Below are 13,436 nucleotides of genomic sequence, written 5' to 3'. Positions count from 1 at the left end.
TAATAGAAACCAGGCATGGAGTATGTTTATTTTAGAGCACTTTTTAATCAGAAAAAAAATGAGTTAGTAGAAAAATAGAAAGAATACATTTATATTGTTGATTTTAAAATATGCATAGGCGGAAGTGTTCTTAATTTTACATGACTGACTTTCTAGTAGTTAGCTCTCCGCTACCTGGGTTATTATATGTCCTGTAAGCAGAAAGCCTGGATAATGCAGGTGGCATCAGGCAAGGTTGGGAGCATGGTGCAGTCGGCCAGCAAGGCAGAAGCCTGCTGGGGCGATGCACGGGTGCTCATCTGGAGCAGGAAGCCTTGGTGGGCTGCCGTGGTGCCTGGAGCCAGCTCCGTGAAGCCGAGAGGCCTCGGGATAAATCCTGTGTGGTCTCTGCTCTTTGTTTCTGTAGCCAGTTACTCCACAACCCAAATAGGCTGCCTGTACGTAATTGAGGAGTGTCTGTATTTTACATACTTCCAGATAAACAATACAATTTTTAAAGATAAATCAAATCTGGAATCAAATATTGGTGTGGGCTTAGGCTACAAGTCATTTAAAATAACAAAACAAAAGCAAAAACAGATAAAATACAGCTTCTTCCAGCTAGTAGCTGATGTTTGGGATCAAAGATGCCACAATGGTTTCTGCAATGGTTTTTATAAAAGATTTGGATCGTCTCACATGAGAGAAACTGCTTTTGGTATTTAGGTTTGGGGAGCCAAGTGGTCTGCTGTTTAATCTTCACATTTTTTTACCCCTCAAAAAGAAGTAAAAATGCTCAAAATTGCTTTTTTTTTACTTCAAAAAAGGCATGAATGCTCAGGTGTGTGTCAGGGCTCAGTGAAGGCCGGGGGCTCTGTGGGGACCTCCAGGATCAGCAGGCCAGGAGCTCACAGGCCGGGCTTGACCCATTGCCACAGCCAGGGGCAGCCCCGGGCGTCAGGCACCATTTTGGGGACAGGGACTGGCCAAGTGGCCCTGCTCAGCGTGGCCCTCAGGCAGGGCAGGGCTGTGGCGGGCTGGAGGGGGCCGTGGGCAGGTGGGGGAGCCCCAGGGGCGGGCAGGGGCCTAACGCCCCTCAGGGCTCTGACACGGTCACTGGTTGAGAAGGACAACAGCCAAAGAAAAACCAACATGTTTCTGCTGAAAGAAATTAAAATTCCTGTTCAATAAATATATGTAAAAATGCCCATTTAAAGAAAGAATCAAAAATGGCAAAAAATCATGGTTGCTTACAGGTTCTCAGTAGTGTGTCCACAGCTAAGGTGATCTGACATGTACTAGTATTGCACATTTCTAGTGCCTTTAATGAAAAACAGTCTTCAAAGATGGGTCGGCTCTAAATTACTAGGTGCAGGGAGGATCATTTCTCTAGTGATGGAGCCACTTTGTGTTTTTTTTCAGCTCACTGGTTGAGAGAGTTTCTTGTGTAGCTTTTGCCTTGTTTTCTTTCTGCCCACTCACTGCGTGTTTATGAAACAAAGAGAAAATGAAAAGCTCCTCCACCAAAGAACCTGTTAGTTTGGACACATATCAAGACCTCTTGCCCATATTGCATCCCAGCAGACAGACATAGCACCACCCCAGCTATACAGGAGCTATTTGTAGCTATGGAGCAAGATGCTACATTTGACCCCCACAAAAGAGGAACAGCTATTTTGGCTTTTTTTTTTCCCCCTATAATGGTGTCATTTATCACTCTGACATATATTCATTGACTTAGTCTGAAATTTCTCAGTGTCAGATTTATATTTCTTTTCTCTTTTGAATATTGATGCAACACTTCCCTTACGTGACTGCACTGCATCTGCCAAATGGTGTCTAGACGCTAGAGCAGCTTTAACTAATTAGTGTAGTCACTCCAGTCACTCAGCTTTGGCATTTACAAACCCTTTATGGTACTGTTGTTGAGCCATAAATAGATGCCTAAACACAAGCAGCAATGTAAGGAGAGGCGGTAGTGAGCATGTTCAGACTTCACCCAACCGTCACCGAGGTGAATACAGGACAGCAACCCTAGCTGCCCGTGTTCATAACCAAGGTAAGAAGTTGTAACCACTCACTTGGGCATGGCAGTGTACATGAATGCAGTCAGCAGAAGATTCATATTTAGTGTCCTTCTCAGGTTAGTATCACCACGGCAAAGGGAAACCTAAGAGAGAAGATTTCTCTTCAGTGCCCCTGCCTACAAGCAGTTGAAAATTCATAAAGCCAGAAGAACAGAAGTAAGGGAAATCAACACCCAATAGCCCAGTGATAAGGGTAACTTTTGGAAAGGTATATTTGCTTCATAAAGTTGATTTCCAGTAAACCGTGGTTTACAGTGCATCCAAACTGAAAATGCAGATGTAGAAATTATCTGCAACTTCATTATTTGGACTATACCTTCACATATTGCATCCTGCATTTCTGTGCAGCCAGTGATGAAGTTGAGTTGGTGAACTTTAAAGAGGGAGTATGGATAAATAACAAAGATAATTTCATTAAATAACTTCTACAAAACCTTGAAAATAAATTTAGTGAAAACCTAATCAATGTTGCCTATGCAACAAGCTGTGCTAATATAAAATTAAATTGTCTCAAAAATTATGAGCAGATTAAACACAATACTGCTATTAACAAGCCTTATTTGTAAGCAAATTTTGAGTTTTGATTTACCCTGCTGAGTATCTGAAGAACTAGTATCATAAGGTAAACAAATTATCTTTGTTTTCTTTGTATTCTTAACTTTTACAAATTATTTTACTGGTGCTAACACAAAACATTAGAGAACAGTAGGCTTGATTTTTTTTTTTTTCTCTTTTTCACAGAAAGACTGTTTGTTGTTTGATCAGATTTTCTTTGAATTTGCCAGTAGGATTATTCTTATTTTTTCAGGTAGTGCTATACAAAATATTTAAAAGTAAGCTTTCCAGAAGGTCTGCAATGTACTTTGAGGAGATTAGATTTTCCAGGGCTAAGATAGAACTCATTTAATTTTGTTTGTGTTTTAGTTAGTTTGTTAGTTTGTTTGTTTCTCTACAAAGAGAAGTTTTTTGTTTTTTTCTTCCTAGGAAAAAGATTTCTGGGTGCTGCTCTTCAGTTTTATTTATTTATTTATTTGTTTGTTTATTATGCAAAGGAAAGAATCATTAATGCTGCTGAACACAAAGGATTTGTGATTCTTACATGGAAAAAGAAATTATTAGCTCCTTCTAAGTGTTAAGCACAATATAAAAAGTTTCTGGTTTTGTATCTAGCCACCTAGTAAATAGATATACATATGTACATTGCACATGTAAAACCATGGGCACACATGGTTCAAGTGCTGTTTGTCCTGTAGATACCAAACTGCTCAGCTGTGAGTTAGACACTTACCCACAAGTTGCTAACCTCAAGTTGTTTCCTGCTGAAGAAGCACAAAGTTAGCACAATTTGCATATATATATATATTTTTTTTAATAGACTGTTATCATCTGATTGCTTATCAAGCATGCCTGAAAGGATTGTCTCTTTTACCCAAACTCTTCTTAATAATCATATGCAATAATTTAGTATAAATTATACTGTTTCCAATTAGGCTAATTTGTCTCTCTGTAGACAAGCAGCAGTACCACCGTTTTGTATTATTGACGAGGACACTTTTCTTGGTGTCGCTCTATTGGAAACTCAGGGCTAGATCATCAATGAGCAGGTCTTCACTGAGCACGGTGGAGTTATTTTATGGCAGGTGGACACTTGTTTCTGTTTTTATTTGCTGGTCTTAACTTTATAACCCATGGAAGTTTATCGACATGAATGACAGGTCAGAAGGGAGTAAGAACTTTGTTAGTATGAAGTTTGGATGACTCAGAGGGGATGTGTATGACTATGTCCAGCAATGCTTGGACCAGATCTATCTGAACTATATTTGGCTTATGAAAATGTAAATGTGCAACATTATTAGGTTATTACCTTCTGCAACCACAAAAGATCTTCAGAAATTAACATAGAAATCAGGCTGTATGCAAAGGGATCAGCAGAGCAATTTTAGTTTCCTTCCGTGTTTACTACAACAAATAAATTATTCAAGCATACAGGGTAGTAAATGGTTGGTTTTATTCCATAGTTATCAGTACTTACATTCAGAGAAAAGGAGTGTATATTTCTGGACCAATGCAAATAATAATCTAAGGCAGAACTGTACAATTAAGAATGATGAAATGATTGCTATTAGTAGGATTTACAGAAACCTTAGAAACTGTCAACGATCTTTGTTCCCAATTGCCCAGAAAGCTGGATCTTTGGATTATTGACAGAGAGCGAGTCACCACAGTGACATAGGGTTCCCTTGCCCAAATTCTCTTCATGGTGCTATTTAACGCTTCCCGTCCTTGTAATCTGTGTCTTCTCAGCTTGTGCCCTGGTAGGTACACAAGTAAAATGGAGATTCTATGGAAATCTAGACATATAGAACATCTTGAAGGATATGTAGAGAGCTTGACTTTCTCAAGCTGTTAAAGGTTAGCTGGGTACAAATGTCCATCACAAGGTTAAATGGTTAAATAAGTGAAAGGAGGGAGTGAAAACCTGGCAGTTGACTGTGGTTTGAAGGAAACCCTGAATTCGCTGCTGTCGGGACAGTTATGGATGGAACTAAAAAGAGGTCATGAGAATGGCTCAGATAAATTCAGGTGTGGTTTGCATACAATCTATTTATAGGATGCTTTTTGATACCAAGCCTGTGAACCTTTTGAAGTTTGCCCATCACTATTTTCATGCCAATTAATGATGTAAATCTGTTCCCATTCTGAGATAGGAAAAACAATAAAGCAAACAAAGATAATTAGTCTCTGGAGCATGCCAAACAAATAAAATCTGTGCAAATCACTTGTTTCTGCTAACTTTTATGGTTTTGCTGCATTTCTATTGCAAATCTACATAATGCTGGAGCAGAGATGGAAATACATATATGACAGCATCCTGATTTTGAAAGGGTTTTGCAAAGATTAAACATCTTATTCTGAAAAAACACTCTGAGTTGTTATAAGCAAGAGAACACTTTCATTCCTTTTTCACGGAGGAAAAGGGATGCAGGGAGGTTAAACCATTTTGCTCATGGAGTCAAAGGTCTAAATGACACTTCATAAATAAACAAAAGTCACTGCTCCAAGAGGCTTCCAAGTCTAACTGGAAACACAATCACAGCTAAGGAGAGAAGGTTAAGATGGGCAGGAGATAGACTGCAGGATGTGGACCTTGACTCAGTGATGCCTCTCAAATTTTACAGACCTGGATGGGAGCATTACATGGCTTTTAAAGTGCAAATTGACAGAACAGCTTCTAGCTGCTAGGAACTCTCTTCTTGGTTTCCAAAGTCATAATGTTAATTGAGATAGGGCTTTAGCCCTAGTATTGGAGCACTTTTCCAGAGGTGAGCAGTGCTCTCCCCCTCTTGGAAATGGGGTAACTGAGGCAAGCAGAGATAAAAATTCAGTAGCAGAACTGGATGCAGAGCACACATTCTTCTTCTGAGCTCAATGCTGTAAACTTTAGATAAATGCACATTTTACAAGAACAGATAGATTCTCAGTACCATTGCTCCAGGGGAGTGTGTAGATCATGCCATCTGGATCTGCCCAGTTCAGCCAGTTGGCTCTGCCGGCAAGTGCAGAGCAGGGGTAAGCCCATTCCCTGGAAATTCAGGGCAGAACTAAAGCAGGTCCTGCCTCAAGTCATGGAGTAAGAGGGCTCAGGGAGCAAAAACATAGTCTTGTGTAATGAGTAAACTAGCAGAAACTGTGTTCTGTTCCTATAGAATAACAGATTCCAGAGTTCAGATCTAGGCAAAATGACCACTCATGATAAAATGTCTCTTTGTCTTTTTTTTTTTTTGGCATGAAAATGCAGAGCATTTCTTTTAGCAAAGGGCGTGCATGACCCTGTCATTTTGTCCCTTTTTGCTGTTTTCTTACACTTTTTTGTTCTGGTTTCAGAAATGGAATCTGGAAAGAGACCCTTATCTACTGAAATGTGTCCAATGTATATCGAAGTTAAAAATACTAAGTGCTGTTGAAAAATAAAAAGACTGTAAAAGGTAAGAATGCCTGCAGGCTTGATTTTTAAAGATATGCCTTTTTTTCATGTTGCAGATCTCGCCTTGCAGATTTTTTCACAAACTGCCAGCCTGAGTCACGGTCTGTTAGTAGCTGTCTGAAGGAGAACTATGCTGACTGCCTCCTCGCTTACTCGGGGCTTATTGGTAAGAATGCAGGGAGGGGTTGGGGCTTGCTTGATCTAAAAAAACCAACAACATCCAAACAATATTTTGAAGACCCTCATGAAACAAAAACAGTGGAACGCTGTACTGTATGATCCTAGGCAAAATTCTCAGCTAAGTGTGTTGGTCTTGTTTAACTTTACAGAGATTCCTGAGGTAAATTTGTACATTGCAAGGAAATTAAGGACAGGATAAAGAGAGAAATGTGTTTGAATTTGAAATAAACATATATAATTAAGCTTACAAAGTAAAGCTTAATAAGGTGGTTGACTTCTGGACAGGACATGAAATAAGGTAAAAAGAACAAATAAAGCTGCAACTTGGTTGGTTTAGCAGCTGTCATCACAATGTGGGGTAAAATATTTCTTGGTCTTTAGGGAAAGCTTGGACATTTGAGGAACGAGTTGATAGACCAACCCAGCCTTGTTTCACTTGCAGCTGCTGCTGTTCTTTCCACGATCACCTTCTGTCTGCTCTAAGTTTTCTTAGGTGCCTGTCAATGGATTGGAACTGAGACCAAATTTATCATCTGAACTCTTCTCCCTCCCCAACATAATTCATTTGGCTTGCTGTCACCTTCCTGACTGCCAACAGGCACAAGGGTGACTATATGCAAGTCAGATTCCATACACCCTCCACAGTATTTGATTCCTGAAAGAGAGAGGTTATCTCAGGAAGGTGAATTGTAGAAATACCGTGGCTGGGCAATAAACAATAAGTGAATGTCAGAACTCTGAAACAACAGATTTTAAAAGTGCACCAGATAGGATGTTTTTAAGCTTACAGCCTGCACCTGCTGCAGTGCAGTAATAGCCCCTTCTGTTGGGTGTGAAGGTCCCAGCTGAGTCCCTGAAGCAGATCCTGCTGTTAAATAAATATCTTTTGAAATAATATCTGAAATAAAATATTTCCAAATATTTCCAACTTAGTTTTTTTTTTTTTTTTAAATATATATATATATATAAATGACTGAAAGCCACATTTGCTGACTTGTTACCATTCTTAATACTCTAGCATCTAACAAGTGAGGTAAGTCCATGGAGTACCAACTGCTTAAAAAAGACATGATAATTTTGGAGGACATGGTTCTATGTCTTAAGTGATAACGACAGTATGCAAAGGCTATAACATATGAGTGGTTATGACAGAATGTCATTTGACTAAAAGAAAGAATTGAACAGCCCTGAAATCTGATCTAGTCAATGAGATTAAGAAGTCTAGCTGCTGGCAAAGAGTAACTTACTAATAGATACTTCTGGGTGAGAGCTGCCAAGAAGTTCTTGCTGGACCTAGTGAATCTTGCTGACAGTTTTGTTGGATCCATTTTTCAGTTTAAGTTCAAAGATGACACAGTTCACATAGTAAGTTTTGTGTGTGTGTGTGTGTGTTACTGTGGATGACCATGCTGCAAAACACTGTCAGATGTCGGAAATGTGGAATGGGTCCCTAAGGAGCTGAAATCAAAAGGGGATCTGATTTTCAAAGGGAAAAATAAACATCTTTCTTCTTTCCTGTCAGCCTCTAGATACATGCAAAAAGATGGGAACTGATTAGCGTTACAGAAGTTTGTACTTCTTGGAAGTCATTCTGAGAAACCAAAATTACCAAAACAAAGCTTTCATCTGCTGAAGCAGTAAATTCCTGCTTCTGATATCAAGCTGATATAAAACTGGAGTAAATTATATGAAGACCATCACATTTGTAAGAGGCTGAGATCAAAATCAGAAGTACAATGTTTCTACTGTCTACTTAATATATACAAAATGCGGGAAGAATAGATAGCGAGGCCCTGGGTAAGAAGCTGTTACAGATTCATTCATTCATCAGAACTCCAGGATGTCCAGGTGTTTTAATTAAGATAAGATATCATTCATTCATATGTGTGTGTGTATATATATACATATATATATATATAATTTAGACATTTCATTAAATGTAGCAAAAATTGTGCCTCCACATAGTTTGTTCAGGAAAATGAGTATTCTGTGTGGAAGATACAGAGGATGTGATTCTGTTTGCATCAGGGTGTTATGTATGTAATTATAAAGCTACATATATCTTACAGGAATGTGGAAGACCTTAGGGAATCATCTTAGGCTCCTTGTTACGGTGATAAAGATAAATTAATACTTTTAAAGAATTACAGCATGTAAAGAAAAAAGATAAAAATGATCAAATGTAAAATAAGACTAGTGATCGCCATGCTTGAGATTCAGTGCTTTGCTTACAGCCTAGTTTAAGCCATCTGGACCTGTTTGTACTCCCACAGCAGTTTGGTATGGCTGCAACTGCTGACTTCAGGATCTGGTTAAGCATTCATTTTCTGACACATTTTCACCTCTTTTCAGTAAAATCCATCTCATTTCCCCAGAATTCCCTGGAATTCCATGGGAGTTTGTATGAATAAACTGTTTTCTTCAGAACTTGATGCTTGCTTCTGGATCCAGTACCTAGTCTTTAGACTTTGGTAATGCCAAATGGTTTGTACTCTAATCCTCATTTGCTAAGATACTTTCTGCCTCCAACATGCAAACGGACTTCTTGTTCTTCTAACATTCTTATTACTTAAATGTTGTTGCTTGCTGCATTTGATTGCCTTCACTGGTCTTGGGCAAATTCCTGTTGTTGGCTTTCATTTACTGTGTCACACGTGGGTCAAAACAACTTCAGTCACACACCCTTCTCCTGGACCCACCATAAATCTCCTAATTCTTAACTGACCCTAATTTGAACAGCATTTTTGTTGTGCTCAGGTCAATTCTGCTTTTCCCTAGAATATGGAAATAACTGCCTACAACTGAGACCATCACACAACTATTTGATTCAGAGAACACACAAAACTGAGCATGTCCTATTTCACTGCCAACCACCGTGGTTTCTCTGATCTGTTAGTGTCCTTGAGCAGAATTTCCAAGATGCAAGCTAGAGGAGGGAGGAGGAGGGGAAGGCACACACATTGCAGGGAGAAAAAGGAAATACACCCCAGGAAACGAAGCATATAATCCGCTTGGGTTCACATCTGCCCCCAGGTTTAAATGACAGACTGATTTTCTACTAGCTGCTCTTTCAGCTACTCTGCTGTTTTTGCTGGATGTACAGTTTGTGTGCTGCATATACACACTCCATGTCCTGGTGTTCCAGTATTCGTCAACCTTAATCATAGTTTGGTATCTCTTACACTTTTAGCCCCTGCCTTGACCCATTTTAATTACCTTATTACCTTTTTGTGGCCTTTCCTCAGTGACCTTTTAAACTTCCTCAGTACCATTCTGTTTTCTCAACCCTTCACGAAGTGTTTGCTACTTATCCTTTTTTTTTAACGCCGACTGTTTTCTTTCCATTTGCCAGGTCTTGCTTTTCGTTTTCTCTCACTTCTTTTCAGATCATATCACAGGGTTGAAATAGCGCACTAAACCATCAAATAACTGGTAGATATTTTCACTTTTTTTAGTTTAATTTAACATCGTTCCTGTTCTTATTTGTCTACTGTCAAATTTTCATTTTAATGATGCAAATGATATTTACCTATTTTACTAAATTCTCCACTTCCATTTAATAAATTTTGAACTGTGCTATTTACTTATGTGCTAATCTCATGTAGAATTTGAGTGATTATTATCACAGCTATCTCTTAGAAGTTGGAAGTAGATGAAGACATAGAATTTCATTCTAATTTAAAACCATCCCCAAACAAGACAACAGATGCTTTTCCTGACTTTGGCAGTTGCACTGCATTCGTTTTCACATATATTACTGCCTTTCTCAGGCCAGCCCTACATGTCTGTTTTCCTTGGTCTCCCACATCATGTATGAAGTATTTTGTATGTTGATTTGTTTAGTTCCCAGCACTGCCTGGTGACTGGAAGGCTATTTCACATCATTCTGTGATTTATGTTATTTCTAATGTTACTTTTTTTACCCCTATTTATTTGATAGCCGTTTCCTATGTGGTATTACAGACTCTTGGCCCTGGACCTGTGGACCAAATTTCCTCTGCTAATGTACACTTTGGGTCTCTAATATTTTCCTTCATTTAATGTGTCTTTTTAATGACTACTTTGATGTCATTTGAGGAGTTTTGAGGGGCTATGATCACGTATCCTCATGATACAAAGCCTGTCCTAGAGCTGTAGATTGCCAAGTGAGGGACTTGTTTCCTGAAACTGCTGTGCTTGGTAAAAGTATCTAACTGCAGCCCCTTTTAATTAATTTTCTCGTGTTTGGTGAGACATACAATAAAGATTCAGACTTCTCAATCCTTAGGAGAATTTGAGATCTCTGACCTACTGTGCTGATGCCTTCAGTGTGACTAGAGGTTTGACTAGAGATAAATGTTATCTCACAACAGTTACCTCATCCAGATGAGCGGTGAATAGTTCCTGTATAACTTCTAGGACCCAGAACACATTCTTTGGTCTCATTCGATTATTGCTGGCCTTCAGCTGACATATAAATGTGAGAATATTTACCTAAGAATTGTAAGAGAGTTGGAATGAGCCTGTAAGATGTTGACAGTGTTCAGGAAACAACCACTGTACTAGAAAAGCAGTGATGCAGCAACATTAATAATAATTTATTACCTGCTAAGAATCAGTTGTGTCTTTTCCTGCATGCTGGTTATGTTTTTGCTTTGTCCTTCACCATAAGCCACTCTGTTGGCAGGGCCCTCAGGAGCACCGTAGGGATGGATAGCACTCCTCCAGGATGTATCAGCACTCTGTGCAGCATGATGACGTTCTCCTTGCTCATGCATTTCAGAACTGTTTTTCCAGGCTGGCTGCAGACTTCGGGAGGAAGCTCCAGTTATTTGCAGAAAATGAAAGAAAGAGCAAGTGAGGAAGAAAATAGGATTTTTAGAGTGCAACTCTGAGGACTCAGCTCCACATGTTTGATTTGGCAGCAGAGGCTTTTTAAGAGGTTTCCCACTTCTCTCACTCCATCCCTCCCTGTGCTATAGTTTTTCACCTCTCAGTTCCACTGATAGAGCTCTGTGGTCTTGCAGTATAAACCCTTTTGAAACAAGGGAATATGTCTGTACTATGTGAGCCGTTTTACCTGAAGTGGTTACACTCAAACAACCAAGGGTGTAAAATGTTGCACAGGACTGGTGGGCAAAGGGAGCTGGGAACTCTAGAAGCTGAAACTCTACCATAGGTTTGCACTCTGAATGTATAACTTAACAAGTGTTGTTTGTCGTCTTCTTAGTATGGGAATAATACTTCAGTGTAGAGGTTGCTCACAGTACAGTGCTTTATTTTTTTTTAATAGGCACAGTGATGACACCAAACTACATAGACTCTAGTAGTCTCAGCGTTGCCCCATGGTGTGACTGCAGCAACAGCGGTAATGATAGAGATGAATGCCAGAAATTTCTGAATTTCTTCCAGGACAACACATGCCTTAGTGAGTATGGAATTAGATGTCTGAAAGAGTTTTAGCATGTTTCATGAAATTTATTTATTGTTTAAATTTGTTGTGATGCATCAAGCCAATCTCTTTGCATACTGTAAAAGTGGTTCTGGTGTAGATGGAAGAACTAGAATTGAACAAACTCAAACAAATAAATATTCCTGATACTGTAGTTTATGGCCAAGGTTGCAAACACAGGATGTTGTTGGAAAAAAAAATAAAAATCAAATTACAGAAGTGTATCATACAGAAATACGTTTACATCACAGATCATGTTTGGACCCTAGCACTCAGGGAGCATCTGTACCAAAAAATTTCAACACCTTAGGGCCTTGTGTATAATTTAAGAACTTAATATTAAAAAATACATGTATTTTGTGAAGGATTTGCTGTAGGTAAGTATAAATTGGATTGTATTTGCAGTTTATGGCCAAGCGTCAGGTTTCTTAGGCTACTTGATCTCAAATGCCTGGTTTTAACACAAGGCTGGATGGTACCCATTTTCAAGATTTTGTTAAATTATTGATTTCTTTTCAGTTAAGCTTACTCCCAAATTAGGGACTATTATAAATTTCAGAATGGCTCAGTGGAGTCGATTTTGGCAGGTTCTCTTTTCAAATTTCCTGTCTGCCTGCAGCAGCATAATTGGATGATGTGGAGTGTGCACCAGAGTTTTAATTTCAGATAAATGAGGAGACCAAAAGAACTTGGCTTCCATAGCCTAGCAGAACAGAAGTTGAAAGCACACATGATTGTCCTTTGAAATTGCATTAGGGGGGCAAGTACAGGGAGGGAAAAGAATTAGTTAACATAAAGGACAGTGTTGACACAGGATTAAAAAGAGAGGTATTTGCCATACATATTTAGGTTTGGAATTGAAAATTTTTTAACCATCAGGCTTAAGTTAAAAGAACAGCTTTTCAGCAGGAGGGGAAAAAGTTCTTCCTCGTTTTACAAGGCATTTTTCATCAGATTATGAAAAGAAGCATTCATTGTTGCTTTTTGCAAAAAATAATGAATGAACATGATGATCCAGACTGTTACATCCACTTCTATATTCTTGTATTACTGCTAGTGAGGGTCTGTATTTTAAGACAGGGTCTGAAAATCTCCATTTGTAGCTCCTCAGCTGGCAGCATGTTTGTGAAGACATGGGGAGCTTTGCATACAAAAAAGTGAGTTACTTGAGTTCCTATTTGTTGAACTATTAAGCTTCAGAAGAATTAAAGTTACTCAAGACCACTTACGAAAAAAAATAATTCTGTCTGTGATTGTGTAAAAGTTAACAATACAGCCCAAGACCACCTTCAAACCTAATGGTGCTGCAATTTATATAGGTATACTGTAATACATCAGATATTAATAATTTGTGAATATTAATTGCTACAGCGTTAGCAGTTCTTTTTAAAATGCATAGGCACAAATATCCTATGTTCCTTTTTTGCTATCGGTACGAAAATGTCAATAAAGACAAATCAAAGACATTAGAGGCCACTGTGAGACAAATTATAGTCATCCCAGTTGTTAGGGAGCTCTTTTTTCATGAAGAAATTAAAGGTGTTTCTGGTTAATAAAATGTTTTTTTTTTCCCTCACAGAGAAGTGGAAAAGTTCAATTAAAAAAAATAAATAATAATGTCTTGATATATAAGTAGCATTTCCGTGCCTGGAGCGATGGCATAGAATGCTGGAATTTCTGTGATCCTTCTTGCAATAATGGAAACAAATTAACAGGAGTTACTGTTAATTTAGGAAACCATTCAGACATCAGGAATACTTTCTATGTGGAAACT

The 13,436-nt window shown here is 38.6% G+C and overlaps 1 protein-coding gene across 5 annotated transcripts in view; it reads left to right on the top strand.

The window, feature by feature from the left end:
- The window catches only part of GFRA1 (GDNF family receptor alpha 1), a 258,834-nt gene that overhangs the window by 211,490 nt on the left and 33,908 nt on the right, over positions 1–13,436 (top strand). For all 5 annotated transcript variants that reach the window (XM_084526809.1, XM_084526808.1, XM_084526806.1 and 2 more), the window contains 2 exons: positions 6,108–6,217; positions 11,504–11,638. In XM_084526809.1, the coding sequence (XP_084382935.1) occupies positions 6,108–6,217; positions 11,504–11,638 (245 nt within the window). The remainder of the gene's footprint in view (positions 1–6,107; positions 6,218–11,503; positions 11,639–13,436) is intronic.

This window comes from Aythya ferina (genome assembly GCF_964211825.1).
Source record: "Aythya ferina genome assembly, chromosome: 7".
Taxonomy (NCBI): Eukaryota; Metazoa; Chordata; class Aves; order Anseriformes; family Anatidae; genus Aythya; species Aythya ferina.
The sequence above is the reverse complement of the archived record's forward strand: the minus strand, read 5'-3'. Positions and strand labels throughout refer to the sequence as shown.